The 26,336-nt window shown below is 41.8% G+C and overlaps 1 protein-coding gene across 1 annotated transcript in view; it reads left to right on the plus strand.

Annotated features, from left to right (window-relative positions):
- Positions 1–24,209, plus strand: part of antxr2b (ANTXR cell adhesion molecule 2b) — a 26,483-nt gene extending 2,274 nt beyond the window's left edge. The window contains exons 3-17 of the mRNA XM_080419574.1: positions 1,076–1,147; positions 1,495–1,576; positions 2,232–2,336; positions 2,758–2,826; positions 4,220–4,300; positions 4,528–4,588; positions 5,391–5,486; positions 6,849–6,918; positions 18,146–18,224; positions 18,526–18,621; positions 19,728–19,778; positions 21,840–21,935; positions 22,482–22,655; positions 23,655–23,735; positions 24,066–24,209. Of these exons, the coding sequence (XP_080275700.1) occupies positions 1,076–1,147; positions 1,495–1,576; positions 2,232–2,336; positions 2,758–2,826; positions 4,220–4,300; positions 4,528–4,588; positions 5,391–5,486; positions 6,849–6,918; positions 18,146–18,224; positions 18,526–18,621; positions 19,728–19,778; positions 21,840–21,935; positions 22,482–22,655; positions 23,655–23,735; positions 24,066–24,104 (1,252 nt within the window). The 3' untranslated portion in view covers positions 24,105–24,209. The remainder of the gene's footprint in view (positions 1–1,075; positions 1,148–1,494; positions 1,577–2,231; positions 2,337–2,757; positions 2,827–4,219; positions 4,301–4,527; positions 4,589–5,390; positions 5,487–6,848; positions 6,919–18,145; positions 18,225–18,525; positions 18,622–19,727; positions 19,779–21,839; positions 21,936–22,481; positions 22,656–23,654; positions 23,736–24,065) is intronic.
- Positions 24,210–26,336: the final 2,127 nt, after the last annotated feature.

Genomic DNA, 26,336 nt, shown 5'->3' on the forward strand with positions numbered 1-26,336 from the left:
AATTGTACTTAAGTACGGTACTTAAGTAAATGTACTTAGTTACTTTCCACCACTGCAAAGGGGATGTGGTGAGCTGAAAGTGTGAGAGATATTTTTGAGACTTAATGGTGGGGTACTAAGTTTAAGCTCAGGAACAGCCGTCCCAGATGTTAAGGGTGGTTTCGACCAGAACAAAGACATGAGGAAGGAGTTTTCAGCCAGAACGGTATAGCACAATGAATGGAGGGTTGGTGCTAACACTTCTAAACAGTAAAATCCTCAGTGTTTATTTAACTCTGAGAGTGTAAACATGGACCAGATGGACCCCTATGGCGTCCTTTCGTGATAAGGCTCAGTAGCCACAGTTATGGCAGCTACTGTAGGCCTACTCCCTCTGTAGGTCAACTGCAGCTCTATGGGTACAACATGTAATTAGCACTGCAACGGTTAGCCCTACCTTACCTGTAATTAATTATTACACACTATTAACCCAAATAATCAGGTTATGACAATAATACCATTGAAGCCGTGTATGGAATTAGTGTAATTACAACAATAAGCTGGTTTTGTAGAACATGTTTTCACTAAAAGTCAGGTTTATCTTGTAAAAAGCTTCCTTAGTTACGTCTTATGGCTACCTATAAAGATTTAGAGATTTAACACAAGTGTGGTGTGTGCGAAAATGTTGGTGTGACATGAAACATAATAAAACACAGGGTATAATATCAGTCAGTGTTCCATGAGTAAAGGAGAAATCTAGAACATTAGAGGATGCGTAAAAACAGACACTTTAGGATTGTCTCTACATAATATTATACAATATACACTTACATGCCACAGAAGGCTAGCCAATTTGTGCTGAACTGCAGCAATTTTGAGAAAGATTAAAAGGAAAATGTGCAGTAGACGTGTTTAGATCATTGTCAAAACAAATGAAGGGGAAAAAAAGCAGACATTTTGCACATTAAGAAATTACCTAAAAGAAATTGGCAAAGCATTATATGCCCAAATGGACATTAAATGTCCATTTGAATACATTTTATTCAGCACAAGATTCAAGTGTGTGTACATTATGTTGTTTGTGTGTCTGTTCCAGTCCCAGGATGAGGGTATCATACATTGTCTTTTCATCAAGAGCAGCTGTCATACTGCCACTTACCGGAGACAGGTACCATCTCTCTCTCTCTCTCTCTCTCTCTCTCTCTCTCTCTCTCTCTCTCTCCTCTCTCTCTCATCTCTCTCTCTCTCTCTCTCTCTCTCCTCTCTCTCTCTCTCTCTCTCTCTCTCTCTCGCTCTCTCTCCCTCTCTTATCTTTCTTATCCCATACATGCTCCTTCATTCTTTTTGTGTTTTGGTTTTTGTCTTTTTTTTCTTCATTCTCTCCATCACCACATTTCATTCACTTCTTTACTGAAAACCAAACACTTATCCAGGTAGCTGGGTTTCTTGTCTCAGCATTACATTAAAGTGTTCCATTTCATGTTGGTTCATGTGGTCATTCATGTTTGTTCACAGGGCTGATATTGCAGAGGGTTTAAAACAGCTGAGCGAAATAAGACCTGCAGGTGAAACATATATGCATGAAGGCATGAAAGCGGTAGGTATTCTTAAGGCTTATAACCTCTCACTCATTCTTTATCCGTTTAATGAAAAATTAAAAACACTAAATTAGTGCTGCTTTTGCAAAAAAGGCTATAATTTTCCATTTGCTCACATGCACATGTAATGGGCAGGCAGTACATGCCATTTTTTGGTCCCAAGAGAAATTTGATTGAAGGTGACATTCACTAAAAGAGAATTAGACTACAAAGACAGCATCAGCTAGATGTTTTTTATTACAATACATAACAGAGCCAGAATTCTGTTCTGCAACGTCAGAATGTGAGGAAGTTAAGTTTAAATAAATATGTAGTAAAGTGTCCTGGTGACATAGACATAATGCAGTTTAATAATTGACCAAACCAATTAAATGCATACGGTAGGTACATTTAGAGCATCTACTGTACCTCATCACTGACATAATAACAAAAGTCAATCAGAATGCTGGTATTAACAACGTTTGTCTCTCTTTGGATACCATAGCCTGTTGGGTGTTTGAATAACAAGCGATGGGGAGCCAGGGGAAGGTGCTGCAGGGATGGGAAAGAGCTGGCTTGTTTAGAAACAAAACAGCTTTTACAAAAATGTATTGCCAAAATGTGATAACCTCTTTTATTGTGTCGTCTGTTCCGTACAACACTCTTCCCCTGCAGGTAACAGAGCAGATGCAGGCCCAGACCTCACGCTCATCCAGTATCATCATTGCTCTGACCGACGGCAAACTGGATGTTTACCCATATGAACTGACAATACAGGAGGTAATACACGCACACATGCACACACACATGCACACACATATGATGCACACACAAATCCACGCGTGCACACACACACACACGCACGCACGCACACGCACACACACACACACACACACACACACACACACACACGCACACACACACACACACACACACACACACACACACACACACACACACACACACACACACACACACACACACACACAGTATCAAGGTACATGTAGTTACACATGCTCTGTGCATGCAGTCACACACATACCTGTACACAGGCACATAGAGTAAATGTATGCAGTCACACAAACTAATTACAAATGATGATGATGATGCAAATTATAATAAGAGAGATGGTGGTGCTGGTAGTGTTGATGAGCATGATGACTATTTGTGATATTTTAGTTTTTTACCCTGTACTAATTAGGCCGACAAAGTCAGAGGGTATGGTGCCAGAGTGTACTGTGTTGGAGTCCTGGGATTTGACCACAAACAGGTAGAACATCTTATTTATCTATTGTTTTTTATTGTAATCTATACATGTGCGTGTGTGAGCGAGTGTGTGTGTGCATGTGAGCTGAACTTCTCACAGGAATAGTGAGACGAGGTTTAGGTTAAAGATAGGATATGGGTTAAGGTCCGACATGTACTGGTGAAGTTCAAGGTTTGATTTTGTGGTTAGAGGTTGAGCAATCAATGGAAATATAGAAAGTCCTCGCAAGAAAGTAATAGCAAACTTGTATGGGTGTTGCTCTGTGTACATGTGTGTATGATGATGTAAAAAAAATCCATTACTGTAACTGATATTCTAACTACACATCAGCAGCCATGTAATAAATAGATAGTAATTTGTATTAGTCGACCGCCAGCATAATTGGAAAATAGCCTTTAGGAAGCAACAGATGTAGGGCCTGCTATGTCCTACTCCGTCTGTTGATAGACCTTTATGCTGTGGTCTAAGGAGGAAGTAATTACATCATGCTCTAATTGGATGGTGCAAGGCATGCTTCCCGTTATGCTATCATTAGAGGGGAGATGAAAGCTCTGGGCGGCAACCAGAAGCAACCTCCTGTTAAAAAAAAGAGCGTCCGACTCCCTACATTATGGGATTAACTACTTTGAAGGGATGCCACCCAGCCTTTCAATAAATAATAATACTGTACATCAAAGTACTGCAAAAACGATCAAAGAACCGTTATGATTCATCTTGAAACAAGAGGGGACACTGTCACTTGATTGAAATTTAAATGTAGGCCTATTTTTCTTTCCTTCTTCGAGACCTGTATCTGTGTCCAGATGGTAGTGGGGCGAAGAATGCTTGGGTGCTCAGATCATTAGCTATATTGACTGCTGTGATGGTGATGGTGTTGTCAGGCTGAGAGCTCAGCCCTCTTCACATTCATAACCCCAAGACGCTAACTTGTTTTTTTCCCCTACAAAACCTACCTTAGTTCATCTCTTTTGTTTCTTGTTATTATTTATTTGTAGACCGTAACAATTCCACAGGGGAAATTCAATTTCAGCTTCACCCAGCTGATAGCTGCTCAGATATGGTTGTCATGAGAGCCCGATGGGGGGCTGTTAGGGGTTAAGTGGCTTGCTCAGAGACACTTGGCTGGGAGATGAACTGGTGACCGTCTGATTACCAGATAGCTTCTTTACCCTCTAAAGCTACGGCCAGTCGGCCACCCCCCTATGCGCTTGTACAGTAGATTGGCTATTTTCACAATTCGTCAAAACAAAGTATATACTGTAGGGCAGTATATATATATAGGGCGGTAAGTGGTTAATCACTTGCTCTGACCTGGCACTCGCTCTAGCTTAAAGTGTCTGCTAAATGCCTAAAGCTAAATTGTAAACTAGCAGTTTTTTCACCTTCTATCTTGCAGCTCGCTGACATAGCAGACAGCACAGATCAAGTGTTCCCAGTGTTGTCTGGATTCCACGCTCTCAAGGACATAGTTGACTCGGTAAAAGTTAGATTATGTTCTATCAGCATCATACAAATTCTCATGTGTTGTTTCAGATTGTAATCAAAGACTTTGCCACACTCTGTACAAGTAAAAGGTGTTTCACCAGTATGCGTCGTTTCACCAGTATGATGTGTTATTTACTGTACATGCACACACCATTACAGAGTACATATTCCATGAATATTGCATTACACCCCTAACCTTTTGTCTGTGTATATTTACAGATTCTGAAGCAGTCCTGCACAGAAATATATAGAATAGAGCCATCAAGTGTTTGTGTGAATGGTAAGTTGGTTGGGAAGATTTTCTCACCCTCTATGAACATAATAATTATAGTTAATAATTTACACAATTTGCACATAGTTCTTGTGTGTGTCTCATTGTCTGCAGTCAGTAATGGAGCCGCTCTGTAAATAAACTAACCTGTTTGAAGAACCGTACCTGACATGAGAATAATTAATTAAAAATAGATGTCTGTCTGTCTGTCTGTCTGTCTGTCTGTCTGTCTATTCTTCTGGAACAAATGTTAGCTTTTGCTGTAGACCTTACTTTTACTGTAGATTCCAAGTTAACACATGATAGGCATACTGTATTCTCTGTAATATTTGAAATGTCATCAGGTGTGCATTTTGTTGTGACCTGTTAGGTCACAACAAAATGAAAAAGTAAACTCAAAGTCGTCTAATTCTTCCCAGATATTTTCATTTTTATCACAGCAGTAAATGTGTCAGTTTCTTCACTCCATTGTAAACATTGGTAACCACTCTCCAAGCACAGGCCTGTGCAGCTGCAGCAGTGTTAAATGATGGGAAGTTTTACTTCCACGGGTGTCATATATTATTAATTATGTTAGATTTCTAATATGTGCAGCCTCTAAATAATTAAAATAGGATACCATTGCTATGTAACCACTTTATAATAATCTCTCTCTCTCTCTCTCTCTCTCTCTCTCTCTCTCTCTCTCTCTCTCTCTCTCTCTCTCTCTCTCTCTCTCTCTCTCTCTCTCTCTCTCTCTTTCTCTATCTCTCTCTTTCTCTCTCTCTCCATCTCTCTATCTGTCTGTCTGTATAAAACGGATGCTTCCCAGAGTCCTTCAACATTGTGTTGAGGGGGAGTGGCTTCAGTGGGGCCAGGAGGTCTGAGGGCGTTCTCTGTTCTCTCACAGTCGACCACAGGACATACAGTCAGTACAAAACATGTTGCCATCATAAATATTTAACCAATGAAAAGTATTTACAAGAGCTTGTGACCAAATGATAGTTCTTTACTCCCTTTCCAGAAAAGTTTGGTTCATTTCCACCCAACAGCGCCGATAATACATTAGCTGTTGCACCCTTGACCAAAACCATTTTGCTGAGTTCTGAGCTGAAATAGATTGGTCACTCTTAATGAATGTTAGCATGGCAAAGTTATCAGTTGTTTCACCCTTTGGAGATGGGATGAAAGGATCTTATAAAAGAAAGAATATGGCATCACTGTCCCCTTACGTGTAGCATGCTGCACATTAGCTTCTCTCTGTTCTCTATAGCATGATGGAAATTCAGAGTCATGCTTGATTAGGCCTGCGTCCTGCTCTGATCAGGACAGCACAGTGGGCTTTTTATTTATGTAAGTCAGAGAACAATGGAGACATTATGTGGTCGAACAGAGAGCATGAAGATGGTCTATGTCTCAGTAGTCTATTAACAGCACACACACACAGGGGAAATTGAGGGATGGAGAGGGAGGGATAATGGAGGGGAAAGGAAGACAGGGAGGATAGATGGGGTGGGGAGCTATGAGGGAGAATGAGTGAAGGAGAAAAAGAGAAAGGGGGGAAATGGAGGAATAGAAGGAGGACAGGAGAGAAATAGAAGGGCTGAGGGAGGAAGGGATGCACAGAGGAGGAAGAGAGCGAGTGGCCCAGAAAGGTCACTGACAGAACACAACACATGACCATTTCTACCATTCTTATTTTTAGCTCTGCAATTGGATGTCGGCCAGCTGATACGTCCAACACTTTGTCCCAAACAACATACAGTATCTAGCAAGCTCCTGGCTAGATTACCATTACATCTGTTGTACACCTTCATTCTCCACAGAGAGGATGAATCCTACTGATTTTGGTGACCCCATGGCATGGCCTTTCCTCTGGTTCCCTAACTGTCCACTTGCACACAAGTTATTGCATATTCTAATAGCAGATTGCAATGAAAGTTGCTGAGCAAAATCATGCTCCCCAAAGGATGAACCCTAAGTGTTTTGAGTGACCCCATGACCTTTCATCTAGTAGGCTTCCACCCTCAGGCTAAAATTATGCACACATGATTTATAACCTAGTGGATTAACTTTAAGGAGCTGCACAGCCTCTAAGGGCCTCAGGACTCTAGTCTTGTTTACTGCTTGGCTTATTTCCACACATCATGTTATTTTATTCTTTCTTTCACCATCGGTCTGGTCTTTCTCTGTCAACCTTTCATTTCTTGCTTTGTCTCCTTCATATGTAGTGGCATATTATTAATAATAAAATAAAATCAATTCTCATTCTCCCTCTCTCTGCCCCCAGACCAGAAGCCCACAGTGGTTGAAGATGGCTATCTGTTATGTCCTGCCCCTGTACTCTATGAGGTCGGACAGTAAGTGCACGCACATGCACACACGCACCCACACGCACGCACGCACCCACACACACACACACACACACACACACACACACACACACACACACACACACACACACACACACACACACACACACACACACACACACACACACACACACACACACACACACACACACACACACTCCCACAACATTTTATATTTAATGATTGAGATTAGTTATGGTCATTTGTAGTGTCATGAATTCTCATTAATTTAGTCAGTGGCAGCAATATTTATAATTTTCTATAAGACAAAAACCAGAAACCAAAACTAATGACTGATGATCATGTTTTTCAAATGTCATTGAACCAGTGGTTTTTATGTTACATAGTAACATTCTTGTGGCTCACCAGTATATGACCAGTATATGACCACAGATAAAATGTGTCTAATTTACTTCCTTTGACAATGTATCATTATGGACAATGGCTGTTTATTGTAATGAGTGCCCACAGAGAAAATGCCTTCTCGAGGCTAAATCAGTTCTTCAACACTACAATCAATCTAATTTCATGGCCTTAATCATTGCACACAATGTGTATTTATTGACTCATACCCACTGTAAGTAGAACAAGTTTTATTGAATACAAATTTGCAGATTAGACTCTGTTTACATTTAACATAAGATTTGCTTTAAAAGGGAAAACCCCCCGGAGTCTAGACACTGGTGGTGGTAGTGCTCCTTGGGGGATGGAGTTGGAGATGGAGGTGGGTTGCTTGTTGCTTGCTGAAAAGAGAATAACAGGGTCAGAGGCAGTGACATTTAAAGGCGGAGTCCAATCGCCTGATTGGCTGACTGCAGATTGGCAGATCGGCTAGAAGTGCTCACACTTCAAGCTGAGAATGACAGGATGTTTGTGAAGCATCCTCAGCAATAAAGATGAAAGTGTGAGAGAGAGATCTTCCTTCTTGAACTTACGCTTAGAGCTACATTTCAAAGTTCAAAAGAAGGTGACAAATGTTAGATCAACCGTGTGTGTGTGTGTGTGTGTGTGTGTGTGTGTGTGTGTGTGTGTGTGTGTGTGTGTGTGTGTGTGTGTGTGTGTGTGTGTGTGTGTGTGTGTGTGTGTGTGTGTGTGTGTGTGTTAGGATAAGGATAATTCCTTTAACAGGTCCGTTCATGAAAGTCCTTGCGGTCTTGTTTCCAATGAGGGCCTGTGAGCAATTAGGGGTTAAGAGTCTTGCCTAGGGACATATTTCATTTCATCGACACATTTGCTGGCCTGGCCTGTTTCCAGCTCCGCTCCGCCTCTACAGACACATTGAATTAAAATCCAATCAAAAAAGCATTCAAATTAGAGTAAGGATATGTCCCAGTGGTGTCAAGAAAAACACCAACAGGCCTGGTTTTGATCCCTTGCTATGCACATGTGCAGGGCGGGGGTCTGCAACCCGCGGCTCTAGAGTGTCATGCGGCTCTTTTGCTCCTCCCTAGTGGCTCCCTGTAGCTTTACAAAAAAGACATGAAAATTAACATTGTCAATTTCTTTCACATTTAAATTTAAATGTATCATTGCTGTAGTAGAACAAACATGACACATACATTCTTATGTTCTCTAATGGTGTAAAAATGTGCAGAATAAATCAAAAGTTTCAAAATTTCTGTCAACGTTTGCGTCATAGCCTGCGACACATTTATTGGCAAGCGTCAGCCTTGTGTAAACAAACTGGTGTGATTCCAAATGCAAAAAAAAGATAAGATAACCGAGGAAAACAGAGTTGTTTGCTTTTACTGCCGATGCTGCTGGATTACATGTAGGCCTATGTTTGATCTGCTGCAAGATGTTATCATATTTAATGAATGCTCGTTAGCATGTATTTGTATTTAGTAATTTTATAGTATAATGTACACTGGATACAGGATAGGTGGGCACTATGGACATCTGGGCACCTCGATGTAAAATTGGCTAAAAAATAATGGTCAAGTAATGTAAAGTATACGTGATGTGAACATGCACGGTGCATCATTATCAGACTTAAATGTTTCCTTCAACTTCTTGTTTATGCCCCAAAATTAACATTTTTAGCAATTGTAGGAATATTAGACATTAATTGTCGAATGTTCTAATCAAGTATACTTTACTTTACTTAAAACATTTTCCTTTTTTTTTGCCCATCTATGCTGTTACCTATACACTTAATAGCCTGTGTTGCCATTATAAGGCTCAAATATGTTTGCAGCTCCAGACAGATTTTGTATAAAATGTTTTGGTCCAAAATGGCTCTTTTGACATTTGAGGTTGCTGACCCCTGCTAGGGGGATAGTGTCCTTGTCACTGTGTCAGGAGGGGCGAAATCCCAAAACGGCGTTGGCGGCCGCCACGCCTCCGCCGCGCATCTGGCACGACCGCCGCGCGTCTGGCACGAGTGCCGAGCCTCAGCCACAAGCGCCGAGCCTCTGCCTCTCCGCCACAGACCGTCAGTTCTCCGCCGCACCCGCCGCGGCGGAGACGCCACCGTCACGGCGGAACCTGCCACTGACAGCCACTGACCGCCACGGACCCGCCACAACCCGTCACTGAGCGCCACTGACAGCCACAACCGCCACTGACCGCCGCCCGCCACAAGCGCCGCCTCCCGCCACGAGTGCCGCCTCCCGCCACGAGCGCCGCCTCCCGCCACCAACGCCAAGCCTGCCGCACGAACCGTCACTGACCGCCACTGACAGCCACTTTCCGCCACTGACCGCCACTTTCCGCCCCGACCCGCCCACTCTCAGTGGCGGTCCGCCACTCTCAGTGGCGGTCCGCCACTGACAGCCACTCCTCCGCCATGACCGTGGCATATTTTGCGCATTGAGACAGAGGAGCAGTTGAGATTTCATTCGGCCAGATCTTTCTCAATTTTACTTGAATTCTTATAATTTTTATGTTTATATGATCTGTCAAGTTTATATTTTCCGGTCTATCAGTCATGAAATGATTATATATTTTTTTATAATTTATTATAATGTAAAACGATATCAAGCCGGAGTTTTCCGTGCGTAATTACGCACGTGGTCTGCTCTCCCCCCCCCCCCCTCTACACCGATAACTCTTTGCCAAAAATAGCCGATCTCCAAGCTCACACTCCGCGCATATAGTAAATAAGATGGTTATTATTATTCATATTATTATTATAATGACAAACAGTGAATGTCTGACGGACAGAAAGCCTTCTCGAATGATGCCCCGTTGAAATTATATCAAAACGAAATCAAAGTGAGTGTGCTCCAACGGCCTGGGTCTGTCTGTCTGTCTGTCTGTCTGTCTGTCTGTCTGTCTGTCTATATCTGTCAAGCTCCTTGCCAAAAATAGCCTATCTACAAGCTCACAACGCCTCGCTGCGAGTGACCTTGTAGATCGGCTATTTTTGGTGTGAGTGAGTGTGCTCTAACGGGGGAACACCCTTCCACTTCGAAACACCTCCACATCGACGCACCCCCACTTCGACGCACCTGGGGTCCGACCCACCGGGGGTCCGACACATCGCTAGTCCGACCCGAAATGGATATTTCACCCCCCCACTCCGAAAGTGATTTTTCAAGTCTCTGCATATAAACTCATGCGTAAAATCGTGCGTAATATGCAGCTGTGATGCTCAGATTGACAAGCTCTACAGCTGCTCTACAGCAGATCTACAAGCTCATCGAATATTAATATTTTATTATTATTATTATTATTATTATTATTATTACAGCAGATCTACAACCTCATCAAATATTAATATTTTATTATTATTGTCTCCGCCGAAGGTGGAGAATATGTTTTCGCTTTGTGTGAGCAAACATTGTTAGCCAAGCTAACATTGGGCAAGCTCCACGTGACACGTGTCAATTTGTTGACACCAATGCCTCTGATTGGCTAGAGGGATGCGTGACGAAATACAATTCTATAAATAGGTGTGTCACTTCAAAAAGCCCTTACTTTTTGAAGTGAGGTAAAACAGGATCAATCAGACTTGATTGGAACAGTACCTTCAGTAAGTCCAAGTCACCCGTCTGTGCGTGTGTGTTTCCCTCTGAGAACACCTAACATTGGTCAAGCAAAGGCGCAGAAGGCCAAAGCTAAGAAAGCATACTCATCTACAATTGTAACGTAGAAGAGGACTAGAGTTGAAATGATCCCACAACAAAGCCGAACTCTTAATACGTGTCAATATGTTGACATCAATGTCTCTGATTGGCTAGAGGGACGCATGACGAAATACAATCCTATAATAAAAAGGTGTGTCACTTCAAAAAGCCGTTTACGTTTTTGAAGCGAAAACGGAAAAATTATACATAAATAAATAATTTTTTGGATCTCTTTTTTTCATCCTATCTTTTTTTAAACATTTTTTTAAACATTTTTTTAAACATATTTTTAAACATTAGAAGACAAAATATGATTTTTAAATCATTTTTTTTTAAATAAATATTTCTTTAACATACACCTTTTTATTTAACTACAGTATATATCTTTTACTCTACTGTATCTCATTAGTTATTGCTATGATAATATAATTGCTATAGTCTGCTGGCGGAGACTTGTGCTCCGAGGAGCACATTTTCTAGTTATTATTATTATTATTATTATTATTATTACAGCAGATCTACAAGCTCATCGAATATTAATATATTATTATTATTATTATTATTATTATTATTATTCAATATGTAATATTTATTATGTATTATGTATTATGTATGTATTATTATTTATTATTATTTGGTCCCTGAGTCCTGATGAGAATATAGACGAATCCACACGCCTATATTTATTTTATTATAATGTCAATACAAATATGTATTCTCTAAATATTAATATACTAATATTTCATGAATGAATGAACTTGGTAAAGTGTCTCGTAGGGTCGGGATGACATGTTGCTATAGTCATTAATTACCCCAACCAACATCGAAGCACCTGTGTGCATTAATCCTTCATTAATCCTCCTTTTATTAAAATAGTGGTCGTCGAGCCATTAGCCCCCCGCCTCCTCGTCCATTCACGCGGGCAGGCAGCCAATCATTACCGTAGTCAGTAGAGCGACCCTCGTCTATGATGCAAATGTATGCCTTTGTTTTCATGGGGTGCCAGGAATGCCATGTGTGGGGGGTCTGGGCCATCACCTGTACTCACCTGGCATAAAAGGGGCTCTGAGAGCAGCTTTAGCCATTCATTACCAAATATAATAATTTGTGCAGGTCATCATGTTCGCCTTTTCTGTTATGCTGCCCTTTTTTTAGAATAAAAATACATACATTGAATATACTTGCATATTGTTTTTATTAACGTTTTTCCGTTTTCCCCCGGGGGGGGGGGGGGGGGGGGATCTCGCCTGCCTTAAATGTAATTCCTGGGAACGCCACTGGTCCCGAAGCAATCCGCGACCCCCCCCCCTTCCCCCCTCCACCCCGCCCCATGAAAGTAATACAATGTTTGAAAATAGCGCATCTAAGCTCCCATTGTGAGCTTGTAGATCTGCTATTTTTCTTATATCCTATGTATAAAATATGGCTGAAGTGGTTATAATATAATAATCTGCAAAGTGTAGGATTATTATTATATTATTATTCGTTGCATAGTCCAATTCCAACTAATGCTTGAGTGCGCTCCAGCAGTGCTGCCTGCCTGCCTGCCTGCCTGCCTGTCTGTCTGTCTGTCTGCCTGCCTGCCTGTCTGTCTGCCTGTCTGTCTGTCTGCCTATCAAAAGTCTGCGGCTGTAACACACACGCACGCACGCACGCACGCACGCACGCAGTTAACCCAGGCTTTATTGCCACAGGCCCCCACCCCCCCAGGTGAATAAATAATAATTCAAGAAATAATACATTTTCTTAAAACACCTATATCTATATGGTATATAATGAACGTCAATTAATGTATCCCTATCCCCTAGCTGCCAGATTCATATTTACGCACATGCCAAATGCACTGCCTAATAATCAGATACTATATATGGCTACTGTCAGCTATATAGCTGACATCATAGCTCCGAAGCATCATGGCTATACAGACAGAGCAGTCAGCGGTCTTTAGATGATAGATGCCAGATGAAGATAATATTAAAAATCATTGTAGTTCAAACACCCTACAGTTTCTCTTAGAGGTACAATGTTACCATCATTTGATAGTCAATGAACTGTGGCCTCACTTCATGACTTAAAAGTGAATATCTCTGTATGATTAATACACTGATGAGTAGCTGCCTGTGGTGCTGAACTGCCTGTGTGTCGGTAGTGATGACGAGGAGCTGTCTATGGTACTGACCTGTCTGTCTTTACTAATTAAATGAACCAAATTAAAGCCTTGCTGTCAGTCATGCATGACGCAAATGGGGAGCAGTTAAAAGATAGTTGGAGAGAGTTGAATAACCTCTTGAAATATTAAGAAATAATAATAGGCGGTCTATTTATTCATGTTTTACACCTTTTAGCTTAGTGATATTGAAGAGGTGAGTTTTGATGGTGGTTTTGAAGGATTGGAAGGTGGGCGCATCTCTGAAAGTTTTGGGGAGTGCATTCCAAAGGAAAATGAGGGACCACCTGTTGCGTGCGTGTTGAATGACAGACTCAGAGATGCTCGTCTGCTCCTTTCCACTCCAGAGAAACATCAGTCCGGTTAGGACTGCATGGGCCAGTGAGAGTTTGCAAAAACCTGTTGCGTTAGTGTCCAATTTACCACTGGGTTTTGAAGGATTGGAAGGTGGGCGCATCTCTGAAAGTTTTGGGGAGTGCATTCCAACAGACAGACTCATCACAGACTCAGAGACGCTCGTCTGCTCCACACACACACACACACACACACACACACACACACACACACACACACACACACACACACACACACACACACACACACACACACACACACACACACACCACACACACACACACACACACTCCTGTAGCTGTCTGGCTACAGACAGAGGTGGTAGGTAGATCATTCAGGGGTCTTCAACAGGGGGTGTAGGACCCCTAGGGGGTCCTCAGAGTTACTAAAGGGGTCCGCCCAATCTTTGTGTGATTTTTTTTTTTTTTTAACCACTTGAACACTAGCATCCCTTTTCTGAGGAGAAGTTTAGCCAAAAATAGCCGATTTACGTTGTGAGCTTATATTACATATTTTAGGTAGATAGATAGATATATAGATAGATTTAGGGGTTTTAATATCATTTTTTATTTCTTAAATTATTATTTATTCACCTTGGGGGGAACATAGTCTCGGGGTTAACTGTGCTTGCGTGCGTGTGTGTGTGTGTGTGTGTGTGTGTGTGTGTGTGTGTGTGTGTGTGTGTGTGTGTGTGTGTGTGTGTGTGTGTGTGTGTGTGTGTGTGTGTGTGTGTGTGTGTGTGTGTGTGTGTGTGTGTGTGTGTGGTGTGTGTGTGTTACGGTCGCGGCGTGAACAGACAGACAGACAGACAGACAGACAGACAGACAGACAGACAGACAGACAGACAGACAGACAGACACCCAGGCTGTGGGCGTACCGCTGGAGCGCATGCACTGAAGCATTGGTTTGTATTGGAATATGCAAAGAATATTAATAATAATAATCCTACACTTTGCAGATATAAATTATTACATGAACCTTGAGACATATTTTATAGGCTATAAAAAAAGTAGCCGATGTACAAACTTACAATAGGAACTTAGATGTGCTATTTTCAAATATTATATTACTTTTATGTTTGAAACTTTAAGTAGGCCTATATTTTACAATGAGTGACACCCGGAGGAGCGGGGAAGGGGGGAGGGGGGCTCGCGGATAGCCTCGGGAGCTGGGGGGGTGGTGGTTGGATGGACACACGGCCGACGCGGTCCGTGCGTACACACACACACACACACACACACACACACACACACACACACACACACACACACACACACACACACACACACACACACACACACACACACACACACACACACACACACACAGGGGGGTCCTCAGAGTTACTACAGCGGTCTGCCAAATCTTTGTGTGATATGATTGTTTTTTACTTTATAACCACTTGAACATTAGCATCCCTTTTGTGAGGAGAAGTTTAGCCAAAAGTAGCCGATCTAAAAGCTCACAACTTAGATCGGCTATTTTACATAGATAGATAGATAGATTCAGGGGTTTTAATACAATGTATTATTCATTTAATTATTATTGTGTGTGTGTGTGTGTGTGTGTGTGTGTGTGTGTGTGTGTGTGTGTGTGTGTGTGTGTGTGTGTGTGTGTGTGTGTGTGTGTGTGTGTGTGTGTGTGTGTGTGTGTGTGTGTGTGTGTGTGTGTGTGTGTGTTACGGCCGCTGCGCGGACTTTTGACAGACAGACAGACATTAATGAAGGATTAATGCACGCAGGTGCTTCGATGTTGGTTGGGGTAATTAATAGCAACTATAGCAACATGTCACCCCGACCCTATACAAGACACTTCACCAAGTTCATTCATTCAGGAAATGTTAGTATATTAATATTTATAGAATACATATTTGTATTGACATTATAATAAAATAAATATAGGCGTGTGGATTCGTCTATATTCTCATCAGGACTCAGGGACCAAATAATAATAAATAATACATACATAATACATAATACATAATAAATATTACATATTGAATAATAATAATAATAATAATAATAATAATAATAATATATTAATATTCGATGAGCTTGTAGATCTGCTGTAATAATAATAATAATAATAATAATAATAATAATAATAATAATAATAAAATATTAATATTTGATGAGGTTGTAGATCTGCTGTAATAATAATAATAATAATAATAATAATAATAAAATATTAATATTCGATGAGCTTGTAGATCTGCTGTAGAGCAGCTGTAGAGCTTGTCAATCTGAGCATCACAGCTGCATATTACGCACGATTTTACGCATGAGTTTATATGCAGAGACTTGAAAAATCACTTTCGGAGTGGGGGGGTGAAATATCCATTTCGGGTCGGACTAGCGATGTGTCGGACCCCCGGTGGGTCGGACCCCAGGTGCGTCGAAGTGGGGGTGCGTCGATGTGGAGGTGTTTCGAAGTGGAAGGGTGTTCCCCCGTTAGAGCACACTCACTCACACCAAAAATAGCCGATCTACAAGGTCACTCGCAGCGAGGCGTTGTGAGCTTGTAGATAGGCTATTTTTGGCAAGGAGCTTGACAGATATAGACAGACAGACAGACAGACAGACAGACAGACAGACCCAGGCCGTTGGAGCACACTCACTTTGATTTCGTTTTGATATAATTTCAACGGGGCATCATTCGAGAAGGCTTTCTGTCCGTCAGACATTCACTGTTTGTCATTATAATAATAATATGAATAATAATAACCATCTTATTTACTATATGCGCGGAGTGTGAGCTTGGAGATCGGCTATTTTTGGCAAAGAGTTATCGGTGTAGAGGGGGGGGGGGGAGAGCAGACCACGTGCGTAATTACGCACGGAAAACTCCGGCTTGATATCGTTTTACATTATAATAAATTATAAAAAAATATATAATCATTTCATGACTGATAGACCGGAAAATATAAACTTGACAGATCATATAAACATAAAAATTATAAGAATTCAAGTAAAATTGAGAAAGATCTGGCCGAATGAAATCTCAACTGCTCCTCTGTCTCAATGCGCAAAATATGCCACGGTCATGGCGGAGGAGTGGCTGTCAGTGGCGGACCGCCACTGAGAGTGGCGGACCGCCACTGAGAGTGGCGGGTCGGGGCGGAAAGTGGCGGTCAGTGGCGGAAAGTGGCTGTCAGTGGCGGTCAGTGACGGTTCGTGGCGGCAGGCTTGGCGTTGGTGGTGGGAGGCGGCGCTCGTGGCGGGAGGCGGCACTCGTGGCGGGAGGCGGCGCTTGTGGCGGGCGGCGGTCAGTGGCGGTTGTGGCTGTCAGTGGCGCTCAGTGACGGGTTGTGGCGGGTCCGTGGCGGTCAGTGGCTGTCAGTGGCAGGTTCCGCCGTGACGGTGGCGTCTCCGCCGCGGCGGGTGCGGCGGAGAACTGACGGTCTGTGGCGGAGAGGCAGAGGCTCGGCGCTTGTGGCTGAGGCTCGAAACTCGTGCCAGACGCGCGGCGGTCGTGCCAGATGCGCGGCGGAGGCGTGGCGGCCGCCAACGCCGTTTTGGGATCTCGCTGTCTAGTGACTCCTACTGTTTGTTTGGGGCGCTTCTTCAGCAGGGAGGGGATCTGGGGGAGATAGCTGTGTGAACCTCTGTGTGTGTTACACTCTCCCGGGGAAACTGTTCACTTTAAGGTGAAATGAAGCAGCGTATTTGTCATCAGTAGATTACTTAATGTAAACCTATAAGGTTACTACAAAAATGTTCAGCAAAAGTATATTGATAGTTTCAAATGCTCGACTACCAACAACACATTCTACCGACATTGGTCGTGTGGTGGTTATCTAACGTTAAATCCATTTATTGATTTATGACTAGCTTGTTAAGCAGGGCAGTAGGGTACTCCCTAATTTAGGATCAGCTGTTTGGCACTGAATGAGACTTTTTTCACAACGAGACAAAATGTTAGCAAGTGACGTTATAGTTTGGTATCTGACTTAGGGGGGCAAACAATATGGTTTTGTTTGTTAACCGGCTGGTTGGTCGTCACCAGGGCACTCTGGAGATTGGGAAAGGCCGGGGGAGGAGATGTGTGTGGCTGTGTGTAGCTCTGTGTCTGACTGTAGGCGCAGGGGAGGGAAGGGCGGGGCTGCACGGGAGTGCCGCGGGCACGAGTGGGGGGATGTCTGGCAAAATATCATAGCATATTTTGGGGAATTGTTAATATATTAGAAGCTTTTAATCCAGAATTGATAGATGTCACCATATGGGCCACATACTGTAAACAAAACAAAAAAGGGCACTTCTGGTCCAGAGGGCAAACGGGCAGGTGTTCTAGCTCCAGCTAGAGTCTATCTGTGCACGATGCACGTCCCTTCCTCCAGTCTTCCCACAGTGACCAATGGATTTTATTATGTCGTTGCTGTCGGGCAGAAACCTTGTCGCCGATCTATCGCGACGCGTTGTGATCTTGTAGATCGTCTATTTTCACTATTTCTGAAAGTGTTCGTTCCATTTCCTGAAAAGTGAATTTGTTTTGGACATATGATGTTTCCACCCGACAGTGACGATATGCTCTAGCTGATGAAAGCACAATAATAAATGTGTAAACAGCATTTGTTTTCTTTTTGCCTTATCTTTGATGTGTTGTGTTACTTGTCTGGACCTTTCAGATCTATAGATGTGCTGATCAGCTTAAACAATGGAGAATCCTACATCTCTAGTCCCATCACCATCTATGCAACTACATGTGTGAGTACTAATGACACAAAAAACAACTACACTGATGTATCAATGCAGGCATCAGCTAGTGTTAAACTCAAACATTTACACTAGACATATTATGCATGTTTTAAGCAGCATCCAGAACTGTTAAAAAGTAGACATGCACTTACATTTGTTGGGTTATTACAGAGATATAAAAATGGTTACTATCATGTGTGTGTGTGTGTGTGTGTGTGTGTGTGTGTGTGTGTGTGTGTGTGTGTGTGTGTGTGTGTGTGTGTGTGTGTGTGTGTGTGTGTGTGTGTGTGTGTGTGTGTGTGTGTTCCAGTCCAGTGGGACCTGGGTGCTGTGGCTACTATTGGCACTACTACTGCTACTGGCTCTGGTTCTATCCTGGTGGTTGTGGCCTCTCTGCTGTACAGTGGTAAGTGTGTGTGTGTGTGTGTGTGTGTGTGTGTGTGTGTGTGTGTGTGTGTGTGTGTGTGTGTGTGTGTGTGTGTGTGTGTGTGTGTGTGTGTGTGTGTGTGTGTGTGTCTGTGTGTGTGCGCGCGCGCCCGAGTGTGCATTCAAGTGTATAAATCTAATTTACGAGGTTGCCTGGATGAGGGTGTCTGATGTTGAGAGACCTTGGGTTACATCTCTCTAATGATGTGTTACAATTTACAATTTAGGTATTTAGCAGACCCAGTCATCCATAGCGACTTACAAAGTGAAAAGTTGGAGAAAGTGACATGAATACTTGTCAGACACAAACAGAGAAAGCGGTTGAGGAATTGGAGCCCTAGGAGAACAAGGATGTGGTACAAGGTAACTAACAAAACAAGCGAGCAACAAGCCATCTATCTAACTAGCGGACGAGAAGGAAGTGCATCTGCATGTTATAGTAGGAAATAAGAGCCAGACAGGGTAGAGGGACAGTATGGTGATTGGAAATGACTGTAGCGCTACGGCTGATGGCTGCTAATGAGGTGGGATCTGAAGAGCAGTGGTGGAAAAAGTACTCAGATATTTTACTTGAGTAAAAGTAGCAATACCACAATGTAGAAATGCCGCTTTACAAGTAAAATGCCTGTGTTCAAAATGTTACTTGAGTAAAAGTACAAAAGTTTGGCATCAAAATATACTTTAAGTACCAAAAGTAAAAGTACTAAAATGTTTGAAAATAGCCGATCTACAATGATGCGACGAGTTGTGAGCTTGTAGATCCGCTATTTTCATATAGCCTATGTATAAAATAGGGCTAAAGGGATGGGGTGTAGGCTGGATCATAGGCTGCGTGCGTGTGTGCGTGCGTGCGTGCGCCCTTGGCTGCCTTGTGGGTTGTCACCAATGTTATTAAAATGTGCCAGAACATAATCATCATCTGTGCTGCTGCCAATTTGAGTAATCGTAACTGGATCCATTATTTCTAACTATTCCTGTTTTTTTTGCCAATATATTTGTAATGTGATTATTCTACTGTAACAGATAATACGTTTGCTGCAATAGACATTGACAGACATAATAGCTCCAGTAAATTGTGTCTCACAGGTGATCAGAGAGCCCCCTCCAAATCGTCCCCCTCCACCACCTCCAGTGCCAGTAAGTACACTTATATTAAAAATAAAAATGTTGCCTGTGCACTTGTTCTGATGGCTGCTTTTTGCCGGGACCAGCACCTTAAAATGCTTTTTTTTGTGGATAGTTAGTACACTGATCTTAACAATGGTTCTCAAAATAATACACAACACAAGCATTTCACAGAAATAGGGCTCTTCCCAAAACAAGCAGATGATGGCGCCACAATGCCTTTTTTCTCCTTACATTGGCTTTTTTATTGTCATGAGGATTGTCATGGTTAGGTTCACATTATTGTTTTATAGTTTCAGAATCACATGATCTGTGAATGTTTTTCAAAACCACTTGAACATTTCCTAAATGCATTAGTGCAGTGCAGCAGTCAATGTCATAGATGGCAAAATCTGTATTTTTAAATGAGTGATGCACCCGGCAGAGACATCAACTTCACTAAAATATATACAAAGAGTACTGGCACAAACATAACTGACCTTCCAAATGTCAAAATAAATATTGCTAAATGGCCCTGTGCTCCGGTAATATCCGGCAGATATTACTGGATTGTTGACACTGGACCTGCTGATGTATGTGAGCCGAAACACGGTTACTCACTCCTTTGTTTATCTCACTAAAATGTACTTTAAACCCAGCATCTTGCATTCTGTAATGTAATAAGAATCATTGTGATGAGAGTAGGGGTCACTTTCTATCTTGGACTAAAGGTCCTTACACAGTGCTACGTTTTCGTGCAATTATTTGCATTCATTTAAACTTGTCTCGTGAGTAGATCCACACAGAACACAAATATAACAAGGCGATAAAGCGACATAATAATTTTTCTACATGAGATTGATTTACCCCCTGAATAAAAGCATCAACCTTTATGAATGAGGCATCACCAAATTAATAGTTACATCAGCTATTTTCAAAAAGAACCTTGAAAGCAAGCCCAAATAAGCAACTACACTTCAGAAACAAGCCAAAACAGAAGCAACCCGCAACTATGAATATTTACAAGCGACTTTACAGGAAAACAAGCCCAGAGTCGCTTATAATAAGCAGACCTGGCAACACTGGCAGCCCCTGCAGACCAGCACTGCAGACTACTGCCACCTCCTAGTGTGGAGAGTTATGTTATCTGATTTCCTCTATGCATGCCGTCAGCCGACAGTTTGTGCCAACTTTTGCCAAGAATCTGCCAGTCTGTTGTAGTCTGTTGTAGTCTGAAGTAGTCTGAAGTAGTCTGAAGTAATCTGTTTGTTGTAGAGTCACCTTAACAGCTTGGGAGCCGAGACCTTTCTCTGTCCCAACAACACACTCTCGCGGGATCTAGCTCCAGCAAACATTGGACGCCGGCGCCCACTTAGGAGACCATTTGTAGGATTTGTGTACCATGTCGCCTCTAGTGGCTCCAATTGGGATGGTCTATCTTCATAAATTAACAATCTTTGGTGTAGGCTGCACCAACGCTCCTGATTTCGTGTATAGAGGGGCGGGTGTATAGAGGCGCAGAGAGACTGCGCCTGATCCCATTGGTTCACCGATCTGTCCGTCAACCCCCGCCCCGTTAACACAACATTACGAGCGACGCCCACACAACATTACGAGCGACGCCCACTGCACTCTGGTTGGTTGGGGAAATGAACACTTCCTCATACCGGGTACACCGACGTGCTGGTCCAGGCTTTTATTTTATGGCAAAACTAAACAATAAAAGCCTGGAGATCGAGGCTATCTTTGGTGTGACTACACACCTGTTGTGAGAATCAGCCATGCCCACATAGAGGGAGAGCTTCTGTCATGACAAGTCGTATCTGGTCTGGTATCTTATTTCCTTATGGCTAAATGCATAATTTTAACTAAGGCATGGCAAGCAGTATGTTGCTGTTTGGAAATTGATATAAGAACTTTATCTGTTGTCTGACCTAACATTGAGCCTGTCACAAATGCCATATTAATAATAATATTGGAGAAAGAAAAATAAAAAAACAAATCTCATATCTGAGGTATTATCATTTTCTCTGAATAGAAATATATTGAGCCATATCTGTATTAATTAATCCCCTGTTATGAACTATACTTCAGGAGCCAGAGGAAGAAATATTGCCAAAACACAAATGGCCCATGGTAGATGCTTCATATTATGGAGGCAGGGGTCCTGGTGGAATCAAGCGAATGGAGGTAAGCATTCCACAGTATGCAACTGTGGTGCTTAAAGGGCCATACACTGAGCAGTGAGCACTATAACTATAAAAATATAGTTTTAAAAATCGTGCTAAGTCAAGTGGATGGCAGAGTTCACACCGACTATATACAAAAATACAATGGTGAACGATATAGTTATAGTTATCTTTATAGTTATAGTGCTCAGTGTGAATGGCACTTAACACTTGCAGCTGGATGTTATGTAAAATAACTCTTTATTATTTCTATTTCTCTTTTAAAGTTGGTCTTTGTCCACTTTCCTGAATACTAATGCTCATGTGATCCTTTTTGTAAGTTCCATACAGATCCACGTGACTAGTGAATCCTCTTTAAAACAGAATAATATATCAGACAAAACATATCTGAATCAAAATAAGCAAGTTACTGTCACGTTCTGAAAAGGTATCTGGATCTATTAGATTAGATATAGATTAGATAACAATAAGTTGTTATTTAACAGTGATCTAGCTGGAATGTTCCTGACACACTTTTTGATCACTTCATCTCTTTGACCTGCCTCAGGTGCGCTGGGGGGAAAAGGGCTCCACGGAGGAGGGTGCACGGCTAGAGAAAGCTAAAAATGCAGTGGTAACCATGCCAGAGGAAGTGGAGGAGCCTATTATTCGCAGACCCCCACCCAGACCACCTCCCATCTACAACTCCCCAGGGCAGTCTAAATGGTACACCCCTATCAAGGTTAGTTAACAATGCAAAATCAACTGCAAACGTGAAATAATACAACATAATAGTGGATCTATCCCTTGCAGGATGTTTCATCCACAGCGGTGGTTACAAGGACACTTTCACTTTGCAACAGCTCCCCTAGTTACGATGGTAGACCTGCAGCACAGCGATCAGAATCATCTTTATGTCACATCACAGTTTCACAGGTGTGAGGCAGAGGTGCGATGTGTGAGGCAGAGGTGACCTTGCTTCTGTCCAAGCTAGGGCACCATCTGAGTTATTCAATACGAGGCGATCCTGTTTCTATACCTGCTCTAGTGCACAGGTTGCAGAGGTCTCCGGGCTGTCACCTGTCACGGTCCCTGCTGCAGCGGGAAGATAGTCACTGTCTCGCCAGCTGATTGCCATCTTCGGACAAGGTGCTGCATGAATGCTGCAGCGAGCTCAAGAGTCCTGTCGCTACAGTATGCTGCTGAGATGTCGGGTGCACTAGGTCGGTGCCGTAGAGACTGGTGGCCAAGAGCGGCTCAACCCCGGGCTCAACCTCATGTCAAGAGAGAGCCACAAGGGCTCTCCCTTGACACGAGTTGAGCTGATTACTTGCTGCTAGTCCGTAGCAAGGTACCGGGTGTCATCTCTTGCACCCGCTATACTCTGCACCTCCGGTGTGCTGTGTAGCGGCTAATCTGGTAGGCCTAGTATGTACCGGGCTCCACAGACCACTCATGAGCTACTCTTTTACCCATTTTACGTCATAGGCAGCTCTGGCTGAGGCAAGCTGATTATGTATTGTGCTGTTTTCTTTTTGTGTGTGTGTATTTGATGTTTTGTGGTTGTTTTTTGTCTACCTGCCATAGGACAGCAGATGCAAAGTAGCTAACTCTGGTGCAATTATTTTTTTGATTGTGAGTTGTACTTTGTTCCATACTTTATATAATGCGTGTTCTCTTCACATCAGAGCAACCTGGTTTAAGTTGTTTGTTTCTAAATTGATCATTTGTATTTTTTTAGGGGCGATTTGATGCATTGCTTGCCTTACTAAGAAGACAGTATGACAGAGTGGCTATCATGAGGCCCACACCACAGGACAAGGTTAGACCTCTGCATAGTTTCTTTCTTTCTTTCTTTCTTTCTTTCTTTCTTTCTTTCTTTCTTTCTTTCTTTCTTTCTTTCTTTCTGTAAAACAATTCTTGTTAGAATATCACTGATTAACCAATAGAACATGATAGAGGGTCAGAGAAGGGACAAGAAATAAAAAGGTAATGTTGTGCAATGTTATGAACTTCGGTTAATTAATGTGATAAACATTAAGTACAATATGTTGATAACCCTGGTCTACTGTGTTTTGGCATGCATTGTAATTCATGATTAATGGCTGAAATGCTTTTTTCGACCTCCTACTTAACCTTTCTTGTTTTACAGGGACGCTGTATCAACTTCACTAGAGTACAGAGTCATTAGATTACACCCATAGATGGAGAGAGAGAGAGATGGGTGAATTGGCTGCAGTGTCCTCTGAAGTCAAGTAATGTTGGAATTAAATAAATTACTGGTCGTTGTTTACTCCCCATTTTCTTTTGTCTCATCCTTCCAGCGATGCTTAATTTATTCTCTGTCTTATACGACAGTGGTGTGTTGTTGACATTGATTTGTCATTTGTTGCTAATTGCTAATGTTGATAATTAATGAGCCTCACCTGTGATGTGTGAGCTTGTAAGTGATGAAGAGTGCCTTGTACCTCAGTTTTTTCTACTTCTGTGTTCGTTTACAATTCTCAAAAGTATGGAAATACGTAGTTAAACGTATTCAAATACAGATGGCTGGTCTCACAAAGTTATATTACAATATTGGAATCATATATTCATGAAGTCTCTAATTTGTAACAAAATGAGACTATACCAAAATTAATATGCACATTTCAGGAAAACGTGGTTCCAAACTTCAATGTACCATGATAAGATGTGGTATATAGTAAATAAAGTATAGGCTAATGCGTGCAAACCCTCAGCTTTTCGGAAGGCCTATTTTCCTGCTTTTAAGAGAACCTGCTACTTGATCGCATCGGCATCCAGGAATTGAGCTAAACTAAGCTTGGCTCACCATTGAACATACCTTCATACAGCATGCAGAGTTCCTATATGCAAGTAAATAAAATACTACTTTCTACATACTGCATTGATCAAAAAACAAAGTGTCCTTTTAATTAACTGTCTTTAAATTAATTTCTGTATTTGAATGGTGTCAGCTGTGTGCTGGCTAATGAAGCAAAAGGTTTCATTCATGACACTCATTACGGGGGTCAATGTGAACACTGACTGTCGGTCTTACCCTCTTGTCACCAAAACTATTTACTCTGTATTGCCTTAATTTAGTTGAAGGACATTTCTGGCACATCCAATCATTGATTTGTTCAATGCACTGACCCAGCATTTCAATGGGACCATAGCACCTCGTTGAAATTTTAATTTAAATGTCATCCACATAATTAAGGTAGGCAATTATAAATTGTACTTTATTTTATTTGGCCTGACGGGAAATTTAATAAAAGAGGAGCTTCACATGGCATTTCATTCAGCTGCCAAATGCATAATAGGGAGAAAGTATAGTTCCTGTCTTCAAGTTTAAGGAGCACTTCACCCATTTTAAACCTTTACTTCACATAATGCAGTCCACATTTGAAGTTCAAAATAAATGTTTGAGGTTAAATGTTTACTGAATTGCAGGGATACAACTTTATTTGAAAGACTTTAGTTCTAGGTCTGTAGTTGATGATTACAGAAGCATCTAGGCTACACTTAAAAAAGGGGGTTATTACCTGCAGTTTTCAAAGCCTTTGGAACATTAATAGACTCAGATAACTCTTGAGTAAAACCTTCTCTTCTTAACATAGCCTATAAAGTATTGCACGTACTGCACACAAATACATACTCAGTGAGAATACAATGGCTATACAGAAAATGAATGGTCAATGCCTTCTTTAAACACATAAAAGGTATTTGTATCAAATATCAATCTTTGAAGAAATAATTGCATAAGCAGCGGTATTGCAAAACTGGTCAATATTTATATTTTGAAAATATAAATAATCTAATAGATCCAGATACCTTTTCAGAACGTAACAAGAACTTGCTTATTTTTATTCAGATATGTTTTGTCTGATATATTATTCTGTTTTAAAGAGGGTTTCTTGAAACTGATTCAACAATTGCTGTGCTGTAGGCCTGTAGCAAATTACATTAAACTCATGTACATTTAGATTCAATGCTGAGAATTGTAATAACTTAGAATGTATTTGTTTTTATAATGGCCCACCTCAACATACAACTCAACATGGCACTGCATAAGAGGTACATTCTGGTGGAAATAGGAGCTCTTGAAAGCTTGGTCCTACTCCTAAGCCTGAAAGTAGGCCTAAATTTGCTTCACTGAGAAGTTTGGGGACTCTTAGGACAGATTTTCTAGAGGCTTGAGAATGGGCATGGACATAATATTAATGTGAGAGTGACATAGTTCAACTGTCAAATAATTGATGATACTGTTGGTTTATAAATCACTGAATGGTTTAGGGCCAAAATACACTCATGTTCTAGTGCTATATCATGAACCATCTGGACCTCGCCTGGACCTCGCCTGAGACAGGTCAGCTTTATGAGTCAAAACAAAACACATGTATTCCATGCAGTCATCAATAAC

This window comes from Gymnoscopelus braueri (genome assembly GCF_963280865.1).
Source record: "Gymnoscopelus braueri genome assembly, chromosome: 22".
Classification (NCBI taxonomy): Eukaryota; Metazoa; Chordata; class Actinopteri; order Myctophiformes; family Myctophidae; genus Gymnoscopelus; species Gymnoscopelus braueri.